Source organism: Maniola jurtina, chromosome 6 (assembly GCF_905333055.1).
Source record: "Maniola jurtina chromosome 6, ilManJurt1.1, whole genome shotgun sequence".
NCBI classification, from domain to species: Eukaryota; Metazoa; Arthropoda; class Insecta; order Lepidoptera; family Nymphalidae; genus Maniola; species Maniola jurtina.
The window spans coordinates 13556146-13580406 of NC_060034.1; the positions used below are offsets into that span (position 1 = coordinate 13556146).

The 24261-nt window shown below is 34.4% G+C and overlaps 1 protein-coding gene across 7 annotated transcripts in view; it reads right to left on the bottom strand.

The window, feature by feature from the left end:
• LOC123866040 (SH3 and multiple ankyrin repeat domains protein 3) overlaps positions 1 to 24261 on the bottom strand; it is a 221282-nt gene that overhangs the window by 92150 nt on the left and 104871 nt on the right. For 5 of the 7 annotated variants that reach the window (XM_045907364.1, XM_045907367.1, XM_045907366.1 and 2 more), the window contains one exon: positions 17164 to 17181. The exons of the other annotated variants lie outside the window; for them this stretch is intronic. In XM_045907364.1, the coding sequence (XP_045763320.1) occupies positions 17164 to 17181 (18 nt within the window). The remainder of the gene's footprint in view (positions 1 to 17163; positions 17182 to 24261) is intronic. 7 annotated transcript variants of the gene reach the window in all.

The window sequence follows — 24261 nt, forward strand, 5'->3', positions numbered from 1 at the left end:
ATCCGATTAGTTGACAAGAACATTTAATTGCTTGATAGCGAATATAAATTGGGGTGTTACGGAAAAAATCTTCGTTTACCAAGAGTTTTTCTCTTGTGAATTTAATTCACCAATTTGGACGTGTTTAGGATTTAATTATTTTAAGTGACAACTGCAACAGTGGAATACGACGAAAGAAAAAAGAATCTTTTTTATAAAATGTGCTTCACAAAGATTTCATGCTATAATGGCTTTTTGTACTTAATTCGATTTTAAAGATTTTAAAATTTATAGTAATACATATTATTTAGTAGGTACTAAGTATGGATTACTAATTTTATGTGATCAAGAAAAAATGTCAAGATGATCTGATTAATTACGGTCATAGTGCGTCCTATTTACTCGTACTTCTATACAAATTACGTGTGCAGGAAAGAGTGTCCTATGTTAGCTCGATTCCTTGAACAAGGTATAGGCTATAGACCCTAAAGGATCCCAAACACTGAGCGATGCGGCTCTTTTAATGCCACGATTATTATATTTTATTCCTCCCACGTGCTCCATACCTGCGCAACCTGCATAGTGCCTACTAATTACTGTAAGACTACTTAGAAAACATTACGCAAGTTAATTACTCGATGTACATTACTGATTTTATAGTCTCATTCCCACACTTCAGATCGGGTTATGATTTGTTACATCACAGATTAATAACTGTGCGGAGGGAGAGAATACTTTACAATTATATTAAGACAATACGATTCGTTAGCTAACAATACAAAATATAATTGATAATGGTAGGTACTTGGTAGTAAGTAAGATCCAAACTATATCTGTCTCTATTCTCTACCCCTGAGTAAGAAAATAAGGTCTTTATTTTTTATTTATAATATTTTTTTATTAATATTTTTTATAAACTTTTTATTTTATTTTATAATGTACTAGCGACCCGCCCCGGCTTCGCACGGGTGGACATTTATTTTTTCTATTTTCCGGGATAAAATATAGCCTATACGGATTCGGAAGAATCCCTCTAAGTAATGGTAAAAGAAATTTTGAAATCGGTCCAGTAGTTTTTGAGCCTATTCAATACAAACATAAAAAAATACAAAGGTTTCCTCTTTATAATATTAGTATAGATTTAATATTTTATCAAAAATTGCAAAGCCGGTAGGAATCGAACCTCCGACTTCTGGATTCAGGTTTGGACACCTCAGATAGAAATAACTACGAAAATTTTCCATAGTCATTTCGCCTATATCGTAATATCAGTGTAGGTTGGAAGGACGAAGACTACTGGATAATAATACTTCTGATAAGTAATAGGCAGTTTATTTTCCATAATAGTTTATATATGGAGTACCTACTTGATGATACATAAGTTTAGACTGAATCACAGGACTGAATAGACGCCTTACTTGACGCGACTTAGCTACTTGTAGTAATAGTAGCCATGCGTGTTGATAAATGATAATAACTCATCGAACGGGGTGTCCTTGACATAGAACGAAATCAATACTAATCAATCTATCTATACCTAATCGTAATCTTAAGGTCTCAAACGACCACAAAGAGACTTCACTTCCAAAAAAAATCAGCATTTCCACATTAATTACAGGTGGTAGGGAACCCACTTAAGGTATTCGTCGTCGACGGGTGAGATTTCATTTTTCCAAAAGTCTTTTAGCACACCTATAATAAAGGCGGTCCCGTTCATCTGACGTTTCCTATTCAAACATTATTCAAATGAAGCTGGATTTATTAGATTTTCCCGTTGAGTCGTAAATTTTTCCGAGCTTATTTTTCGGAATAAATTAATCAGGCCAAAAAGAGAGCGAAATTCTCATTTTCCGTTCGCTAAATCTTACATTTTTGAATATAGGTAAGCTATAGAACTCAAAGATATTTAAGATTTATAATATAACTATCGACAATAGGACAAATGACCATACAATATGTTATGAATAGAAGCGAGCTGTAACGTGCAGTACCGAACGACCCGCTTTTTTGTTCTTTTCGCTGGAACTTCGCGAAAACGGGTACTTCGGTACTGCCCGTGCCAGCTCAAACTTCACCTCAGCTTTCGCAGCACCGCAGTCCCGTCATGACCACTTCTGATGCAACTGGGTCGAAATATCGACAATCCGGTGATTGACAACTAGTCAAGTCAGTATCGTTTTATCAAACGTTAAAACACGCGCTTAGTATGCGAGCTTTTATGTAATACTGGCATGTGACGTCACAATGTTTTGACGTGCTTTTTTAGTTTAATCGTTAATTTAATATAGTTATTACGCTTAAAATTAACAAAGGACGTTACGTATCCCGTAGGATTTTACGTATTTCGGAATACCCTCTATTTAATAACCACTGAGAAATCGTTTATTTTTGGCATACGCAAATACGAAATCGTACGTGTTCGCTGTTAGGAATAGGAAGATACCACCAGAGAAAAATTGCAAGAACTTGCGAGGTTATTCCTCTTTTCATTCAACTTCATCTCTGTGGTTTTCTTCAACTAAATCTCTGTGGTTCTGTGGTTGGACTGGATACAGAAATTCTGATTTAGCGAGCGAACTTTATTAAGCCAAGTTGACTTCATCAAGTATTTCTGGTTTATGAGTTCGCAATGGGAACGGGGTTATTATGTAACCGACCGACTTGAATGAGAGCCGGTGTTTTTTATTTCTCTTTTAAAACGTATGCTGTGAATTATGATGCAGGAGAGGTTAATTGTGTGCGTTGACCTTGTTTGATTGATCTAGCTTATTGCGCTTTTCCTGTACATTATTAAATAGGTAGGACCGTATAGAAGAGAGGCGTTAAATCCCAGGGAAGGAGTATTTTTTTTTACCCAAGCATGGGTATCATTGCCTTGAGCTCATTGATTAGAATAGGTACGAATATATTTTGTGAAATGGAATAGGAGTGTTCAAAGTTGTCAGTTTTAGGCATCGATGTTTTAGGTCATTTTTAGGCCATTTTTGTGACGGAAACTATCTCAAAACAAAACTAGTTAGGAATATGGAATTTCTTTAAGAGAGACAGTATCACAGAGTAGTTTGTAAGCTAAAACCAAAACATATGAACATTTTTTGGATTATTCTTTCACGGTTTGTTGCGATGTCTAGCTCGGAAATGAAATATTTCATACACCAAAAATATGTTGTTCTAATGAACAACATATTTCTATGATCAGAGCCCTAAAAAAGCGAAGCTCGGAAGTTCGATTTTAATCGGCAGAACTGCATTGGCAGTCATACACACAGAGTTTGAGTGAAGAATTTGTGAAACAAGCATTATTAGGTCTACAATCATCACTGTATCTTTCCTTCAATACAAAAAAATTATAATGTACACTTGACCGAACCGATTTTCGTATCTGACCTTCCTCTCCCCTGAGGGCAATTAATACCTGCTACCTGAGAAACGATATAATATACTAATAGATGTAACAGGTAGGTGGCAACAGAAGCGGAAAGTATCCGATTCGTCATTAATACTTATACCTATCGATTACTGCAACTGGAGGCCTGATGGACAGGCTGTGTGACCTGTTGGGTGTACGGTTTCTAGGTCTACGTTGAATGGCATTGCGATGGTAGTGAGAATATCTGCTAGACCTTTCTCTCTGCGTTGTGCCTATTCCTCATTTCGAAGGATGGAAACCCCTTTCCGTAATTCATGTATGTAATTGTAGGGCTTTTCTTGGGATAATAATAGGCTCTAAATCCCTTTAAATACCTTTTTTTTAATTCTAATACAAGTTAGCCCTTGATTGAAATCTTACCTGGTTGTAAATGATGATGCAGTCTAAGATGGAAACGGGTTAACCTGGAAGGGGTAGGGCAGTTTTTATTTAACCCAAACCTCTTTGGTTTCTACACGGCATCATACTAGAATGCTAAATCGCTGGGCGGCACGGCTTTGCCGGTAGCGTGGTAACTAGCGACGGCCGAAGCCTCTCAACAGATCAGACCAGTGATTTGGAAATCATAAAATTTCAAAGTCTGCCGGGAATGTAACCCGGGACCTCCCACTAATAAGACCACAATGCTTACCCCTGCGGCAGATCCTTTTCCGTTATTCATGTAATTGTAGGGGTTTTCTTGAGATAATAGTGAGGATTTTAACGACCACCCTGGCGCAGTGGTGAACGTTGTAGTCTTATAAGCTAGAGGTCCAGGTTCGATTCCCGACAAGGGCAGTTTCAGATTTATAATTTCTAGAATTGTCACTGGTCACGTCTTGCCTGGTGGGAGGTTACGGCCGTGGTCAATTACCATCCTAAAGGAAAAGCCATGCCAAGCGATTTAGCGTTCTTGGTACGATGCCGTGTAGAAACTAATATTATGGAGTACTAGCTGATACCCGCGACTTCGTTCGCGTGGATGTAGGTTTTTTAAAATTCCCGTGGGAACTCTTTGATTTTCCGGGATAAAAAGTAGCCTATGTGCTAATCCAGGGTATAATCTATCTCCATTCTAAATTTCAGCCCAATCCGTCCAGTGTTTTTGCGTGAAGGGGTAACAAACATACACACACACACACACGCACACACATATAAACTTTCTCCTTTATAATATTAGTGTGATGGGTTTAATAAAACTGCCATACCCCTTCCAAGTTAGCCCGCTACCATACCACCTTAGATTGCGTTATCACTCACCACCAAGTGAGATCGCAGTCAAGGGCCAAACTGGTAATCGAATAGTCAAAAGGACCAATCCAAGGATCAATCAAGCAAATATTTATACATGTGACACAACATTCAAGCAAGTAATTTATCTACATTTTAATTTATAATTACATCCTCCTTAAAAGAAATAGCAAGGATAGCGACATTTTTTACTTTCATTTTGATAAAAGGTCGACACTCAGAAATAATACGAAAGTCCATATTTTAAATGAATTATTACAGCTTGAGATTCTGAGAGTGGTTAGCCAAAACTCAGAACTTAGAACTTTCATAAATGTGTGTTTTTTTTAAATAAATAAAGTAGAGAGGTGTGTGTTCTTTGATCAGCCTCTAGAAATCTAGAGCTAATAGCTTTAATACTCGTAATTCGTATACCTATTCATATTTTTAACTGGTTCATCACATTTTTGGAGTAGCCACCGACCTAAAACTTTTTTATTTTTTCGGATGTTCAAGATACTTCCGAACGTATTTAAAATGGCCCCCAAATAGTACAGCTGTTTTAAGCCCACCATCAACAAAATACATAAAGATACTTAGAACTTACAAGTATAATATTACGCTTTCAATTTCACCGCGTCGCGCGTCGGCCGTGCCCAATAAGTGGGGATTGATTTTTGGCACCTTCATAAAACGAAAGTTCAATATTGCCAACTTTCCGTCCGGTCCACTTATTGACGTAGCCTACTTCCAATAACGCGATATCAGCTAAAGAACAAGATAAAGTTCAAACTAAAGCCCGAATACTCCTCTCAATAAACGCTAAAATAATATGCTTACTAAAATTGTAATCATATTCAATAAATTCATTATGTAATTAGCTTACGCCTACTACTACACAAACGAACCCCAATTTTAATCACTTCGGGGTTGAATTTACAAAAATCCTTTCTTAGCGATGTCTACGTCTTAAAGCTATCTGCGTGCCAAACAGCCCGATCCGTCCAGTAGTTAGAGCTGTGCGTTGATAGGTCAGTTAATCAGCTTTTCATTTTATATATTTAATGATTTAATTTTAATAGAAGACGAAGAAGACTTACAATTTTCTTCTCTTTCAGTTAACATCCCACTCGATACGATAGCAAAACAAAAATTCAGAGAATACGTTAGATTTAGATCAAGCTCAAAAATATAAAAGAAGCCCCAAAATCACCTTTAATATAAAACCACTAACACACTGCAAGACTACAATCACGTAAGGCCACTAACACAGTTCTAACAATGGAACTAATGTACCTCCGTAAACAGTAGATAGGTACATTCCTAATCTGAAAAGCTGACCTAAAAAGGAGCGGAACGGGAGAGCACTATGATACACCAAGAAACAAGTGCTATTCTTATAGATCTAGGCCATCTAGGTCATAGCGAGTAGGCTGCACGTGATAGATTATTATTTTAAAATAAGAAATTTATTCTGTGATTTATGAGGAATAGTTAATTATTGAAGTATGTAAACACTGTTTACTATTAAATTAGGTAGCAATAATTGTAAAAAGGGGTGGCAACACTTGTTTATCTTGTATTCGTACTTATTATGATGGTAATAGGCTGATTATCAAGATTAGCTATACTCTTTTATTTTTGTTACTAAAATATGTATAATTGAAAAACAGAGAAAAGTGTAGACATTATTAGAATAAATAATTATTAATTTTGTGATGTAATGTGTAGTTAATTTATGTTTCAAGAAAATAATGTGATTCAAGAATAGAACAGTTGACTATTATAGAGTTCCGACAGAAACTTTCAAGTTACACGTCATTGCTACTTAATTAAATTATAATAATGTTTTAAATAGAGAAAACTATTTGTTAATTATTAGAATAATATCTTATGATCTTTAAGAATAATTTTGTGTAATGCTGTACTATAATTGTGAATTAAAATACCTCAATTGACTTATGACTTGTGTGTACTTTTGATAAATAACTTTAAACTAAATATTGTATTAACTTGATAATGGTTTCAATTATTAATATTAATGTTAACTAGTGCCTGGAAACATATAATTGTTAGTAATTCAGCCTAATTGTTTACTATGAACAGAATATTGTGTTATGTTGTCAGCTTGGTATAAGGAAAATGTAGAGGGAACAAAGAAAGATAGTAACCTATATAAACCACTGTTGGGGTGAGAGTAGTTAGTTTTTGTGCAACGAGCCTCCTCGAATAAAGATAAGTATTCTTACTGTATCTCTCTGTATTTGATTGTTATAAATTGTGTTATGTATACCTAATAATGTACCTAATAATTTCCGTGGAAACTCATCTTAACTGTGTAATTGTTGTGTACCCATTTTAACTCGTTGATAAACCAATCCAATGAATCATTGAAAAATATAAAGAGTGTTAATTTTGTACATCGTTTCATTCCTTCTCTTTGCTAGTTTTGCCTAAAATAATTAAATTATTTACTCTCAAATAGCATCTAATTAAAGTTAGTACACTAGGGTTTTATTTCTTTGCTTTAATACTTGTGATTTCTAAATATAGAAATGTAGTTCTTTATCTGCCTAAGTAAATAAAAGTTCGTAGCTTATTCATCGTCATGATCAACCATTTGTCGGCTCACTACTGAGCACGGGTCACTTCTCAGAGTGAGAAGGTTTAGGCCCTAGTCTGCCACGCTGGCCCAATGTGGATTGGTAGACTAAAATAAATTACATAATAACTATTAAAGTACCTTATAAATTGTAGCTCTACCTGAAATTTTTTAATATCAGAAGTGGGATACGAATTATTTATGGCAATGGAAACCTAATAGCATTTTTGTTACACAGGTCTTGAAAAAACGAGGGACAATGAATCTCAACCACGAGCAGCTGCAAGAAATCTTGAAGAGTATACGTGACTCGTTAACATCCAATCAACGCAGCGATGACATCGCGCTGCCTATTTTTGATCCTGAGAAAAGCGACAACGGGGCTGAGACCTGGTGCAAAAGCATCGGCACCTCGGCACATCGGCAAGTTACTCGGCACCGAGCTTGGATGGAGCAGTATTCAAAAAGCAGCTAAAGCAGGTAAGGCCCTCCGAGGGTCTGCTTTATCTTGGTTTGAGTCATGGGAGCCCGAACAAGGTAGAAATTGGGAGAATTTTAGCAAAGATATTATTGCATTATATCCTGAAAAGAAAAATCTTTCGGAAAAATTATCAAAGGCTGTATTGTATTCGTCGGATTCAAGTGATTCGTATTGTGATTATGCAAGAGAAAAGTTAAGACTTTTACAGAGTTGTAAGATTAATTTTTCTGAAAATCAATTAATTGAGCTTGTGTGTGGGGGAATTCGGGAACCAAATATTAAAATAACTTGCCATAATACTTCCGTTACTAACACGTCGGAATTAATAACTTTGTTTTCTACATTTTCGAAACAAACAAGAAAACGCCCATTAGAAAATAATGCCGATAATAGTGCCGGGCCTAGTATTCCAAAGCGAGTTAAAACTGATAAGGACCGTACTTGTTTTTCTTGTGGAAAATTAGGCCATATTTCCTCTCAATGTTTACAAGGAAATAAAAATCTTTCTTCTTCTTCAGACGGTAAAGAAGTTGTAAAAAAGACTAAAAATCTTTACTGTGTATTTTGTAGCAAGGAGGGTCATTCCATTGATTTTTGCTTTCACAAAAAACGGATCGATAAGGAAACTGCTGCTAAACAACTATGACAATTAACTGAGATTACGATCAATAACTACACGATTAACTGTTTACTTGACACGGGGGCTAGTTGTAGTATCATTAAATATTCAATTGCCAAGTGCCTTGATTGTAATATATCGCCTTGTTTTTTTACTATTGATGGTATAGGTAACGGAAAAATAAACGTAGAGGGGAAAATAACAGTTCCTGTTAAATTTGAGGAAATTTGTCTCGAGTTAGATATTTACGTCGTAAAAAATAATGATTTCAAATATGATTGTATAATAAGGCGCAATGCGGTGTTACATCCGGACGTAGCCATTGTTACAGATTCAAATGGAAGTAGATTAATTCGAAATACAGAGATTCGTGTAATTCAACAAGAAGTTAATTTACTAGAATATCAATGCGGTAATAACAGTTTATCCCAATTATCTGATAGGATCCAACATCTTGATTCTAATCTAAGGGAAAGTATTTTAAAAATTTTTACGAAATATCCGTCCATTATACCGTCTAACGGTAATTTGAGTACCGTCAGAACGGGAGAATTAAAAATTAGATAAAAAAAAGATGAAGTAATCAATTACCGCCCGTATCGGTTAGCTGCAGTGGAACGAGAAAAGGTTAAAGAAATAATAAAGGATTTGTTAAATAACAATATAATTCAGGAGAGTACATCGGACTATGCGAGTCCCATATTATTAGTGAAAAAAAAGGACGGAAATGATAGAATGTGCGTAGATTATAGAGCCCTAAATAAAATAATTTCCTTTGCCCCTTATCGAGGATCAGATAGATAAGCTAGGTAAATCAAAATATTTTATTTCAATCGATATGAAAAACGGGTTCTACCAAATACCTATTGCACCAGACTCTGTTAAGTATACTGGATTTGTCACGCCAGATGGGCATTTCGAATTTGTGAAAATGCCTTTTGGAATTTGCAATGGCCCATCTGTCTTTCAAAGAGCCATAACTAAAGCTGTACGACATCTTAAATTTTTACTTGTTTATGTAGATAATTTAGGTTCTTTTTTCGTAGTAATTGGTACGATAGGATCAGATAAGGTTACGGGGTTCCGACTTAAATTATCTACATCAACAACTGAGATTTTCAATCCAGAATCTAAGGAGATCATTAATGTATTAATACCAACTAACTCATGGTTAGAAATCGCACAACAAAAGGATGATGAAACTCAGTCATTGATTGAAAAAGTACAGGCGGGCGAATTGGATACTAACCAATACTTAGTTAAAAATAATTTATTATACTACAAAACTAACTCCGATGGTAGGGCAAGGTTGTATGTTCCCAAAGGCAGCAGATTAAGCATTTTACGTTTATTTCACGATGAAAATTGTCATGTAGGTTATGATAAAACCTTTCAAAAACTTTCTGAGTCTTTTTGGTTTCCAGGACTAACAAGTTTTATTAAAAAGTATCTTTCTCATTGTTTAGTTTGCACAGAGCGTAAATCACATACAGGGCCCAAACAAGGCATGTTATACCCAATAGAAAAAAACTCCTATACCTTTCCATACGGTACATTTAGATTGTACGGGTCCTTTTCAACAATCTAGTGCCGGCTATAAATACATTCTTATGATTATAGATGGTTTCACAAAGTATTGTATTTTAAAACCATTGAAGTCAATGGGTGGTGATGAAATGGTCAATAATGTGCGAGAATCGTTAACTCTATTTAGCACCCCTTCACTAGTCATTACAGATCGCGGTACAAACTTTTCATGTAAACTATTACAAACATTGTTTAGAAGTTGGCAAGTTGAACATCATATGATAACTACTGGCACTCCACGTGCTAACGGTCAAATAGAGAGGTATGTCAAAACTATAATAGATATGTTAACTACGTCATGTAATACGTCAGATTGGCCAAACGGTTTATGGAAAGTTCAATTATCACTCAATTCAACTATACAAAAATCTACTGGTTTTGCTCCTATTCGTTTATTGGTTGGGCTTAATGGTAATATACCTTGCATACAGGCTCGATTGAATGATGTGACTGATAATGGTAATGATGTACAAAAAGAATTAGTAGATGTTCGTGCTGAGCGTTTACTAGCTCACCAACGACTAGTCAATGTAGCTAGTGATTTTAAAAAGCGTTTTGATTTATCCAGGCGAGATAATATAGTATATAACATTGGGGACGTAGTCTATGTAAATCAGGATCACAGACGGCATGATAAATTAAGAGCCAAATTCAAAGGTCCATATGAAATTATCAATATTTTGGAAAATGATCGATTTTCTTTAAAAGGGAAAGGAAGTTTAAAGGATATTATAATTGCCAAGGAAAAGTTAAGACGTTGGCCTGGTGAATGGATAGATCAAAATGTCTTGGTTGAAGATTATATTGAAAGTAGTGAATAAAAAAGTATGTCGATGACCAGTGATAGATTGTAATTTTTAGTAAAAAAATAAATGCTATAGCTTTAAAACCACTCGTGTTAAAAGGATATTATAAAATGTTGCTATAAAACGAATGGTGTTAAAGGATTTTTAAAGGAAGTTTATTATTTAGTGGTGCTTCAAAAACCAATGGTATTCATGGCTATTTTCTGGTGCTGCTTGAAAACCAATGGTGTTTAAGGCCATGGAGTATCACATATGTACTGTGGTAAGAAATAAAAACTTGTCAATTTTTTTTTATTGGAATTAATGGTGGAGTGATTTTGGATTTCACACACATTGAAAGTAAGGAGTAAATGGTAGCCATAGACATGTTGATTTTTCACTGTGTCATGAGTTATTATTGTCCTTATGTGAAAAGTTGTTTTTTTTTTGTCGTTATGCTTCGAGAGCGAAGCACGGTCAGTTTGGCCGTGATAGATTATTATTTTAAAATAAGAAATTTATTCTGTGATTTATGAGGAATAGTTAATTATTGAAGTATGTAAACACTGTTTACTATTAAATTAGGTAGCAATAATTGTAAAAAGGGGTGGCAACACTTGTTTATCTTGTATTCGTACTTATTATGATGGTAATAGGCTGATTATCAAGATTAGCTATACTCTTTTATTTTTGTTACTAAAATATGTATAATTGAAAAACAGAGAAAAGTGTAGACATTATTAGAATAAATAATTATTAATTTTGTGATGTAATGTGTAGTTAATTTATGTTTCAAGAAAATAATGTGATTCAAGAATAGAACAGTTGACTATTATAGAGTTCCGACAGAAACTTTCAAGTTACACGTCATTGCTACTTAATTAAATTATAATAATGTTTTAAATAGAGAAAACTATTTGTTAATTATTAGAATAATATCTTATGATCTTTAAGAATAATTTTGTGTAATGCTGTACTATAATTGTGAATTAAAATACCTCAATTGACTTATGACTTGTGTGTACTTTTGATAAATAACTTTAAACTAAATATTGTATTAACTTGATAATGGTTTCAATTATTAATATTAATGTTAACTAGTGCCTGGAAACATATAATTGTTAGTAATTCAGCCTAATTGTTTACTATGAACAGAATATTGTGTTATGTTGTCAGCTTGGTATAAGGAAAATGTAGAGGGAACAAAGAAAGATAGTAACCTATATAAACCACTGTTGGGGTGAGAGTAGTTAGTTTTTGTGCAACGAGCCTCCTCGAATAAAGATAAGTATTCTTACTGTATCTCTCTGTATTTGATTGTTATAAATTGTGTTATGTATACCTAATAATGTACCTAATAATTTCCGTGGAAACTCATCTTAACTGTGTAATTGTTGTGTACCCATTTTAACTCGTTGATAAACCAATCCAATGAATCATTGAAAAATATAAAGAGTGTTAATTTTGTACATCGTTTCATTCCTTCTCTTTGCTAGTTTTGCCTAAAATAATTAAATTATTTACTCTCAAATAGCATCTAATTAAAGTTAGTACACTAGGGTTTTATTTCTTTGCTTTAATACTTGTGATTTCTAAATATAGAAATGTAGTTCTTTATCTGCCTAAGTAAATAAAAGTTCGTAGCTTATTCATCGTCATGATCAACCATTTGTCGGCTCACTACTGAGCACGGGTCACTTCTCAGAGTGAGAAGGTTTAGGCCCTAGTCTGCCACGCTGGCCCAATGTGGATTGGTAGACTAAAATAAATTACATAATAACTATTAAAGTACCTTATAAATTGTAGCTCTACCTGAAATTTTTTAATACACGCATGCCATATTTTCTGATAACTATGCAAGGTTTTTGCCTCATTTCCATGCATGTTTATTCGAATATCACTAACTCGGTTAATGTAGGTAAGTAGTATGTTGTTTTGAAGTTAAAATTGTTTAGAAGCACTGAGCAATGTTATTACCAACTCTATCTCTAGAATCTAGGGTAAATGTTAGTATCCTACTTAATATTATAAACGCGAAAGTTTGTATGTATGGATGTTTGTTACTCTTTAACGCAAAAAACTACTGGAGGGATTTGGCTGTTTGGAAGGGAAGTACCCTGGATTAGCACATAGGCTACTTTTGTCCCGAAAAATCAAAGAGTTCCCACGGGCTTTTAAAAATCTATATCTTCGCGAACGAAATCGCAAGCATCAGGTAGTATACAATACCTAAGTTTGAAATAAACATACCTTATGTAAGTACTTTTCATTGGTTGGCGCTCCACAAATGACTTTATGGAACACCAATCGTATGCCAATCGTCCTTCCATACGAAATGAAGCTCTTCCACTAAGTGGATATTTTGCTTGGTTAGAAAACCTAACACAGATGTCAAAATCTGCAAGTTTACTCGTCCAAATGGTAGATTCGCTATTATACTAGGTTGTCTGGGCCTTTACTAATACCGCGCATTTACATATTCGCCATTGTGGCCCGTCTCGCCACTCGCCCCCGTCGTGCCCCCGTCGCGCGTCGGTAATGTCATCGACATGTCGCACAATAATCCCGTCACCTATGCGATTTAGAGACGGGATAGGAGACGAGTATGACGAGTGAACAAGCAGATCGCGTCTCATCTCGCCACTCTTGCGAGTATGTAAATGCACCTAGAGATGTTAGGTGGTAAAGTGTTAATCAGTGTTTATAAAAGCGAAAGTTTCAGTTGCTGATAACACAAGTTTAACACAATATGTGAGTTACGAAGTACCTTGTAGATGGTCTTCTCAGTTGAATATTATATAGAAGGTACCTTCATATTCTAGATTGCAATAAGTTTACTCTGCTGCAATTAGTAGCAATCAAGTAACATGTCTCAAATTAATTATTCTGCATTTTAACTTCTCATATGGAATATATAAACTAGTCGCCTTTAATTAAAAGGCGTGTGTTAATGTCGGAATCTATGAGACGCTCGATGGCTCTCGAGATATTCTGCCTTAATCCTTATTAGAAATGAAATAATTATTATTTCATAAAAGGAAGTAGCAATAGCTTACGCAGTCGGCCGTAATTAATTTATTGCCATAAGCAGGCATAGTCAAAGATCAAGTCAAAGTCAGTGATAGTGAGTTTGCACATAGAGAGATATAGAAGAAGATGTAAGTAATTATTTGTATATTTTTTTGCTCCCACGCTCGTTCGTGTACAAAATTAATACATAATAAAAGCCGAAAAGAAATAGAATACACTTACATACGTAAAAATAAGTAAACTTGCATACACGTTTCATAAATTAAGTAATTATTATGTTACAAAGCACATTAAATACACAAAGCTTTCTTCTTCTATTTTCTGTCTTCTAGATCTAAAACTTCAACTATCAAAATATCGATTTATCTCTTCATTACCAATAAAATTATTACCTGTATTTTAGCCTGTAGTAAAATTATTTTTACGTTGAAATGTTGAAAGGCAAGGAGAAACATTTCTCGATCTACATTGAAACATTCTCATTATAGGACGAGACAACTTCGTACACCGTAGTATTAAACGATGCCGTGTGCTGTGGAAGCCGGTAGGTCTTTAAAAACCTGCCGGTTTCCATGTAAAGGCATTTCCATACGTGACTGCATGATGAATCATGATTTACAGGAACCCTTATTCGGTAATATATTCAAATCGTAAACACGCAATACGCACTTATGAACTGTAACCAGATAATAATAATAAACAAATAATCAATCTATCTATCTGGAATCCCTTACAAGTACAAGTCTGTCTTTTGATTTTTTACAAAATAAAAAGTCCCATAAAAATGAGTCAAAAAACATTGCAACTGATCAATAGATTACAGACAGGATTAATTATTAATTTTGGCCGGTGAAAACGAAATTTATTTGCGTGTTTAGATAGTGAATGTCAAAGCGAACAACCTTCTAAATGTGATCATAGTCAAGAGCAAACTTAGTATCGATAAAAACCCAACCTGGGAAGTCATTATCGTAGCCCATTTTGTTATTGGGCGCCCGAAGTGGGGCAGCGGCTGGTCATGCTGTTAAGAGGGGTCTCTCCGTCACTCGCTTCATACAAACGTAGCTCCAATTTAATTTGAATATTAAGCAACCAAAGTCTATGAAATTTTGCAGATATATTCTAGAAACTAATATCTATGTCTGTGGTTTTCCAGATTTCTGTTAAAATATTCGTTTTCAAAGTTACGCGGTCTTAAAAATTTACATACAAATCTTTGAGCCCCTGTAATTTTAAAACTACATATTTTTAGAAAAATCTAAAACACCACAGACACAGATATTAGTTTCTTGAATATGTCTGCAAAATTTCATGGACTTTGGTTGCTCAATATTCAAATGAAATTGGAACTACGATTGTATGAAGCGAGTGAGGGAAAGAGCCCTGTTGAAGTACATTCGTGCGAGCCGATAATTGGCATACAGTTACTCTCCAAGTTGGGTGATATAAGATATTAGAGCAGCCTACAAACGATAAACTTTTGTCGAACTCCCTGGCCCAGTGGTGTGGTCTTGTAAGTGGGAGGTCTCGGGTTTTGGCAATTTATTTCCTAGGTTGTCTCTGGACTGATCGGGTGGGAAGCTTCGGGCGTGGCTATTTAACGACCTGCCGGCAATTCTAAAATAACTAACCGGTTAGCTAGAGAGTTGTTAAACATGGATCGGAAGTGGATGACTGCAATATTAAGTCACTTTTTCTATAGAATCTATAAATCTATATCTACATATAATAAAATTGTAGAAAAGTGGTGTCTGTACAATGGAAATATAAAAAAAAAAGTAGCAGGGGTTGTTATTATATCGATGCCGAACCCGAAATTGTAATTAATTTTTTTTTGTCTGTTTGTCTGTGAGTTTGTGCACGCTAATATCAGAAACGGCTTATTCGATTTAGATACGGTTTACGATTACGGTCACTAATATATTGTAGTAAGCTTCACTTAACATTTAGTGTTTATTTCATGTCAATCGGTTCATGAATAAAAAAGTTATGACAATTTAAAGAATCACGGCGAACATTTTTAACGCACAGAGTATATGCTGCCCGAAAAGTCAATATTCCACGCGAACGAAGTCGCGGGCACAGGTAGTATTTAATATAGTCGGTGGTCGTAGAATTGGACACCTAGACATGATACAAGAGGAATTTGCTATGAGGAATAAAAGGAAACTGTTGGGCATTCATCCCGGCATAGATACCTCCGTCATCTCACCTCACTACGTACCACCAAATAGTTCGATAAATCATCCACTGCGCAAGTTCAAGATCAAAACGCTTTTCATGACGCCAATGTACCAGAAAACGTCTTATGGTTTGTAGGAGCCCTTACATTCTCCTCATGTTGGGTGGCATTACTGTAACAATCAACGCGTACTGCCAACGAACAGCAGTTCTATTGACACAGATTCCGATGCATGATATTTGTTCAACGGGCAAGTACTTCGGTACCTATTAAGGTAAGATGTTAGAAATTAGAATGGGGTAGACTATAGAGCAATTATTTTATTTTACAAGAAAAACTTAGGTACAGGAAAAAATAGATAAATATATATAAAAAGAATAAGTAGCTAGTTTTGCGTCGAACTTTTTAACTTCATAATGAATTACAATGGTTACCATACCACCATATTTAGAACATAATTTTTTTACGACCAAGGTTTTTAATATGCGATACCTAAAGCAATTCTTCTTTTTACTTACGCATAAAAGTCCAACTCGTCATATTTTGTTAGACAGTAAACTATTCTCTAGAATCTAGATATTATACCTACTAAGAATAAGACAATTGTAGACGTCATATTGTCTGAATAGTGAACTTGAAACTACTTGAAAACATGAATAACACACAATGTTACCTAAAAATCTTTGCCAAAACCTCTATTTTTATCTATGCATGAAACTGCATTATTGCAGCTGGATATATTGCCAAAATATAAATCATATACATCACTTCTAGGGTAGTAGCTATTGGAGTCGAATTGGGTTAAATTCTAAAGCTAGTGGTTTGATCGTTCAAAGTGCTCCAAATTATAATTAATATAAACACTATATATACGTAAATATTGTTTGAATACCTTTATATTAATTCTCACTATACATTGGAAACCAGACAGTAAAACCATCCATATATATAAGTATGTTGGTTTAAATATAAGAATGGTTTTAAGCGAAGGGTTAGTCTGAATGGTAATAATATATATTTTGTACGTATAAATAATGTTTTTATAAAAAAATTGGACTACACTTTGAACGCAGTGTTCAAGTAACTCTTGTACCTACTAATAGGTATTCATGCAGTATCATCATGCTTACATTTAAGACATTCTTGGTGATACAATCATTTGTATAGGGATTGTACATCGACCGATTCATGCATATCACATAAATATTATATATATAAGGGGCATATACACAGCTTATGCATATAAACAATGAACATACCCGATACCAGGTGGCCACCTGTAGATGCCGAAGTCAGCACCGAAAACAATATACATACATAGATTATTATTTAATAATTACGTACTTAAATAATGGGACAAAGGAATAATATATTTACAGCTTTAATTAGAATGGTTAATCTGTACAAGGATTTTTTTATATTGGGAATATAATATATAAAAGGTACGTAGGCACAAGCTAATATTAGGTATTTAAGTATGTTAATTATTGTGTACCTTCTTATAAACAAAATTAGATGCTTATGTAACGTTAACGTACCTATATTAATATTTATTTTAAAACAGAGGAAATTTAGTAAGTATTTATTATAAATATTAATTGTATTAAATTAGCGAACGCAATAAAATCAATACACATTAAATATATAACTTAATGTAGAAATCCATTAAGATTCTTTATTAATAAATATTAATCATAATAACTGAAAATTTCTAATGATATCTATATTATACTATGATATTTATTAAAATATTTTGTAGATCATATAAAAGTTTTTATTCTGTTGAAAGTGAAAATAGGAAGAATGCTATAAATTATAGATTCTGTAGTACAAATTCCGAACGGTCGTAATCGTTCGATTTTCGAACGCACTACGCTTATTAATTTGCCGCCATTACGCTCTGACAACGTCAGTATGTAAATGGATGCCGACGAGAGAGTATCTCTCGATCGTTCGATTCGTTTGGCGTGACCGGCGAATGCGTTTAAGAAATTACTTCCACGTAACGGTATGTAGGAACTGGTTTGTATTGTCGAGTGTGTATACGCTGACGAGCGGTGATTTTTCCGACCTCTAGAGGGCCTCAACAAATAATAGGTTGCGGGGAACGTGTAATCTCGAACAAAAGATCGAACGGTTGATCAAAGGAACATTAACTCGAATTTATCTTCTTGCAACATCATTTCGAGTAGTGGTATCTTGAATCAACGTGTCTGTCATGGAAATAACTACTTTGATGACCTTACTATTATATGCTTTAATACTTTTAATTTCGACATTCCAGTAAGTAAACGGAATGCTCAGATATGATTAATAACTAATTAACCTCGATATAATTCCCTATCATACAGCATTGTGTAACGTTTCAAAGTACCTATTACCTACGACCGAACAGGATATTGTCTGGCCAAAATAGAGTATAAGGTGGGCGTAATTGAGACAGCAGGTTGATCAGTAGACCAAATCATACAATTCATCATGATCAACCCATTTCCGCCCCACTACTGAGTACGGGTCTCCTCTCAGAATGAGAAGGGTTTAGGCCATAGTCCGCCACGCTGGCCCAATGCGGATTGGCAGACTTCACACACCTTTAAGAACATGGAGAACTCTCAGGCATGCAGGTTTCCTCACGATGTTTTCCTTCACCGTTAAAGCAAGTGATATTTAATTGCTTAAAACGCACATAACTGAAAAGGTAGTGGTGCGTGCCCGGGATCGAACCCCCGACCTCCGATTAGTAGGCGGACGTTCTAACCACTAGGCTATTACAGCTTATAAATAAATCATACAATTACTTACTACATAATAAAGTGAATGAAACAGTCGATATCATGGAAATCAAGACCAAGATACAAGGCAACAGAAGCAATAGCTCTGTTAAGTAGAAACTCGTAGTCTGACAATTTTTTTAACTAACTTTACGGCTCTGAGTTCTAATCCTTTTGAGCTTAATCGTTTTGAATAAAATAAACAGAGCGTAAAAGAATATAGTGTTACACCACGTAGTCCACAAAATAAAAATACCACAGGCTTTCTTATATACAAGTCTGTGTCTAGAACGGAGAAGAGTTACTACAGTAAAAGTTATAGGCACGAAATCAGCTCGTTTGAAAGCGATGTGCGTACACATCTTACTTATACAAAACCTACTGTCAACCACACGATACCAGGAGCGCATTTGCAAGGCAAAAATCATATTATGCATGAGCATTGCAAAAGAGACATATTTATCGCCGTAGGACCGGATAGATGATGTTTTAATGCTGCGTTTATTGCGATTTACGATTGTCGACGTACCTGTCTCGCCCACTACTGCGTGGGCCCTTACTACCATGAAAATAAACGTCATCCACCTTAACTTGGTCTTAACCTTTCTCCATTTTAATGACATGTTTTATTTCAGTAGTGTATGAAATGCAAATTGTTTACGTCACAACATCAGGTAGTTTTGGTAATAATTTATCTTGCAATTTACATTTACTTACCAACCTTTGAATTATATTGACGTCATATTCTCTCCTAGAGAACCTTTTATTTTTCTCATTATCAATAGTCAAGTTTGGTTGAAATTATCGGAGAGAGGTCTATGTTAATGATTTGAACAGAAAAGAACAGTATTTATAAGAAATCGTAAAAGATTCATTTTATACTTGATTACGAAGTCTATAAACATTTTGTAAGTATAACCTATAGCAGTTTAAATAATTAATTGTTTTTCGTCTCATTAAATAATTATTATAATATATTGAAAATATTACAATATAAATCTCAAAGTAGTTATCTAATTACTACAAATCATGTGCGCGTGGACATGTCTCATTTAATGCATTTAAAGTTGATATTCCCTTTGTTTTATTAAATATTATACCAGTGCTTAGTTTTTATACTTAACTACAGAATAATATAAAAGTACTCAACTGAGCTTTGCAACGAGCTCTATGTACTACGTACCACGCATAGAAAGGTTTGATCCAAAAAGCGGGCTGCAACTCGCTTTTACTTATAACTTGATGGCAAGTGTCATTTTTGTTAGGAATGGCCCATCTAATTTGTAGTGCATAAATGTCGTGGGGTACATCAGATCAATCAAGAGGGTCTTGTCACACATAAACTTCCTGTGTATTCACTATTCATCGATCAAAGTAAATCGATTTTGCTTCACTATGGACGCTATCATTAGACCTATATTAGGTCATCTGTCTTTCTAATAGGCCTAGATAAAATCTGAAGCCCCATCGTGAACTCGTCTAACTCGATACGGAGAGAGAGCCAGCGCGTGCCACGCCTTTGTTATTTTATAAAAGCTGAAAGTTTCTCTGCGTATTATCCCCAACACAGGGAGGAACGATCAGCGACTATGAACTTTAGAGCAAGGTGGCTTTGGGAGATAACAGGTAATAAAGGTGAAAAAATCTTACGTCAAAGTATAAAGGCTTTTTTTTTATATTTTCTTCTGAGTAGTATTAGAAATAACGTCATTTGTAACATTACATGGTAGAGATTTTTTACACTTTTTAACCTGTTAGTATTAGTTTGTTGCAGAGTTTTCAGCTTTTATAAAATAACGCAGGTGTGGCACGCGTTGGCGCTTAGTCCAATAGCTATTGATCGGAACTGATAGACCAGTCCTCGAGGCGTTCGAGATTCTTGACTCTTCTATATATAACCTTGATTTATTATTAGAATATCTTTTGAGATCAGTTTTATCTTCTTTGCTATTATTTTGAACGGTGTTTGTAGGTGTTTTATAAGAGTCCATTATATTTTATTAGTTTTGGAATATAATTAACTAGAATTTGGTATCTATAGGTATTCGAGGTTATCATGCCTTATATTATAACAACAACTTTTAGCCACTTTAATAATGATTTATGTACCAAAAGATTTTTTTAGTTCAAAACCTGGGATTGGACTATCATTTTTTTACATTTGAAATTATTATATTCTACAGTTGAAAGGCAATTTCTAAAGGCACAAAAATGTGAAAAAATAATGATATTCTTTAGCAGCACCATTGATTTCAAAGTTAATTAATGCGACAGTATCAAAAAATATTTTTCAACTGGACCACTTAACGACATTCTCCTCGAAAAAAATACCAATAATAAGATTGATATGCTTGAGAAATATTTAGTAAGGAAACTATATAGGTACCACACACTTGCAAATGTTCAAAACTACTTTGCTTTTTAAAATATTATTTTTTTATTGCAAACTAACCATATTTTTATCCATATTATACCATATTATATACCTGCAATTTTTTTTTATCTTTACTTCTAAAATTTAATACAATCTATGCAATATCTAATCTAATATCTTATTTTTTACTGAAAACTTATAATAACGGATGAATAGATTTCAATAAATCCATTCATCGCGATCTTGTTATTGTTATGCTTATACTTTCGAAATTCGCCCGTATAAACCTTTAAGAGGGCTCTCTCCGTCACTCGTATCATACAATCGTAGTTCCAATTTCATTTGAATATTAAGCAACCAAAGTCCATGAAATTTTGCAGACATATTCTAGAAACTAATATCTATGTCTGTGGTTTTCCAGATTTCTGTTAAAATATTCGGTTTCAAAGTTACGTGGTCTTAAAAATTTTCATACAAATCTTTGAACCCCTGTTATTTTAAAACTACATATTTTTAGAAAAATCTAAAACACCACAGACACAGATATTAGTTTCTAGAATATGTTTGCAAAATTTCATGGACTTTGGTTGCTTAATATTCAAATGAAATTGGAACTACGATTATATGAAACCAGTGACGGAGAGAGCCCTGTTAATATCAACTTTAATTACACGGTCGGTAGAGTTATTTAGCGAATGAAATTAGGTCACAACTTCACGCTCAAGGGCCCTGTTTTTCGCAGAAATGTATCCAAGTTTCACAACAGCGTAAAAGAGAAATGCAGTGAATTACTTTTGTGTACAAATGTTACAGGAAAATAATTCAAACACATATATCACGAGTGCTAAAAAGCTTGCTTTGGTTATGCTTACGACCTAAATTTTGCCGAAATTTTGAACTTTACTCAAAGCTTTTTTAAGTAGAGTGGATTTTCCTAGAAGTTCCACAGCAGGTCTTAATAAGCAGTTTAAAAACGATATAGTTCTGATTTTGACAAGTAGGTGGCAGTGACAAAGCCAGGTTTGCACCTGCCAGTGTAAGGACTATGAACGGGTGCCTATGCCTATGCTGACTCTACCTATTTTCATCGATGTTAAGAAGAAAGACATCTGGATCGATACTTAGTACTTACATACATGCATGCATATACAATCATGTCACAATAAAGTCTCAGTAGCTTATTACAGAAGACGAAAAGAAAATACGTCTATCACAATCTCCAATTGGTATTGTACGAAAAATTCGATTCTGCCAAGTCTTCCACCATACAAATTGAGCTAATTAAAAGCAAAAGCAAACAAATGCCTTATTCATTCATTAATTCCCAATAATAAATCATTTATTCACTGAATCTGAAATTATAATATCTTCAAGGTATTCATTTGTTGATGTTTCATTAAGCAGTCTACGATGAATGGCTGTCGAGGCGTTATATTGAGCTCTCGACAAATGCTCTGTATGTATCCTTAGTACGAGGTATCGACAACGACCAGCCATTGGGTATGTGAAGCCTATAATGAAATTGCAGAATGGACCTAAGCATTTTGTTCTAAAGTGGTTCATTCAGTACAATCTCAAGCGAGTTTCTTGTATCTGCTGGATCAGATTCAAGGAAATCGTTAGATCATTTTCTGTGGTCTTCATTACAAGAGACGTACCTACGAGTATGTGTAGCAGTAGACATCTATAGATTTTTATAAAAGTTTCTATTTTGGCTGCTGATTGTAGATATATTGATAATTATCTTAAAGCAAGGGGTTCAAGTCAACCTTACTTCCACGTTTTAGTTTTGACCCTCGAAATCTATCACCGTTGTCGAGTTATGTAAATTCGTACTAAGTCTTCTGAAGACTAGATTGATTTGACTCGATTTGCAATTCACTCTCGGTCTTCGACTGAATCGAATGAGATTGGTGGCCTTATTAAAGATTTTCTTCGAAATGAATTTGTGTGTCAAGTGCAATTGCTGTTTGCAGAGGTATTGGAAGCATGGGTACCTAAGTATAAGATAATTGATAGAGCTTCTGAAAATATTTAATTTATATAGGACTAAACCACCCGTGTCGGCTTCCTGTTAAAGTTAACTTCTATTTTACTGACAAATTGAAAGGCAAAATTTTACTTATCAACCTTGGTTCATGGGCCCATTTTTTTCCATTCGAGAGAGTTCGCTGGGCCGATGACCATAAAATAATGACCATACAAAACAAATAATCACTAAATTAGTTTTGTTTACTAGATGATGCCCGCGACTTCGTCCGCGCGGATATAGGTCTTTAAGAATCCCTTGGGAACTCTGGTTTTCCGGGATAAAAAGCTTATGTCCGTCCCCGGGATGTAAGGTAACTCTATACCTTCCATCAAAATCGGTTGAACTGTTGGGCCGTGAAAAACTAGCAGGTAGATAGACAGACATACACACTTTCGCATTTATAATATTAGTATGGATATCGATTATTCAAATAACTCGCTAGACTGATTCCAAACACGTAGACTCATATCACTTACTCTAAACTACACTTCTAATTTGATGTGTAAAGATGTCCCGCTCGCGTGAATATTGCTTTATGCAAATTACCTCATTAACATTTTGAAGCCGTGGGTTCATCGCAGAAACTCATATTTCACACCAAAATCACGCCAAAATTGAATAAGCCAACGTAAATCAACAAGCAGAAAGAATAAATTAAAAGTTAGGCGCAAAATCTCAAGATGAAATCATAAAATTAAGTCCGTTGATTTAATACCTATTAAGAGTGCCATAAAAATGTAAGAAGAATAGGTATATTACTTATATTTCTTTTTGAAACTCATTCAAAGCTTATTTCAAAAGAAAAGTTTAGTCACAAATTTTATTATTAGTTTCGGGATAAAAGTCGGTTTTTCATTGAGATTTTTGATAGTATTATTTTAATTAGTAGTAGGGTAGTATAGAAAAACCACCTACCATTACGTGATAATGAGAAGGGATTACCACCCTCAGCAATAAGTAATATGATGGAGAGAAAAAGAGAGGGTATTTTATTTTCTTATTATTACATGAGGCTAGTTTTAATTGATATTATAAGCTAGTTAGATATAATTAATCCCCCATCCTACGGAATCTCTAGAATTTAGACCTACTGACAGATCAACAAGATAAAGTTAAAAACCAAAACCCGACTGCGATCTTCTTAATGAACGCTGAAATATTATAGTCATTGGTTTTCTGT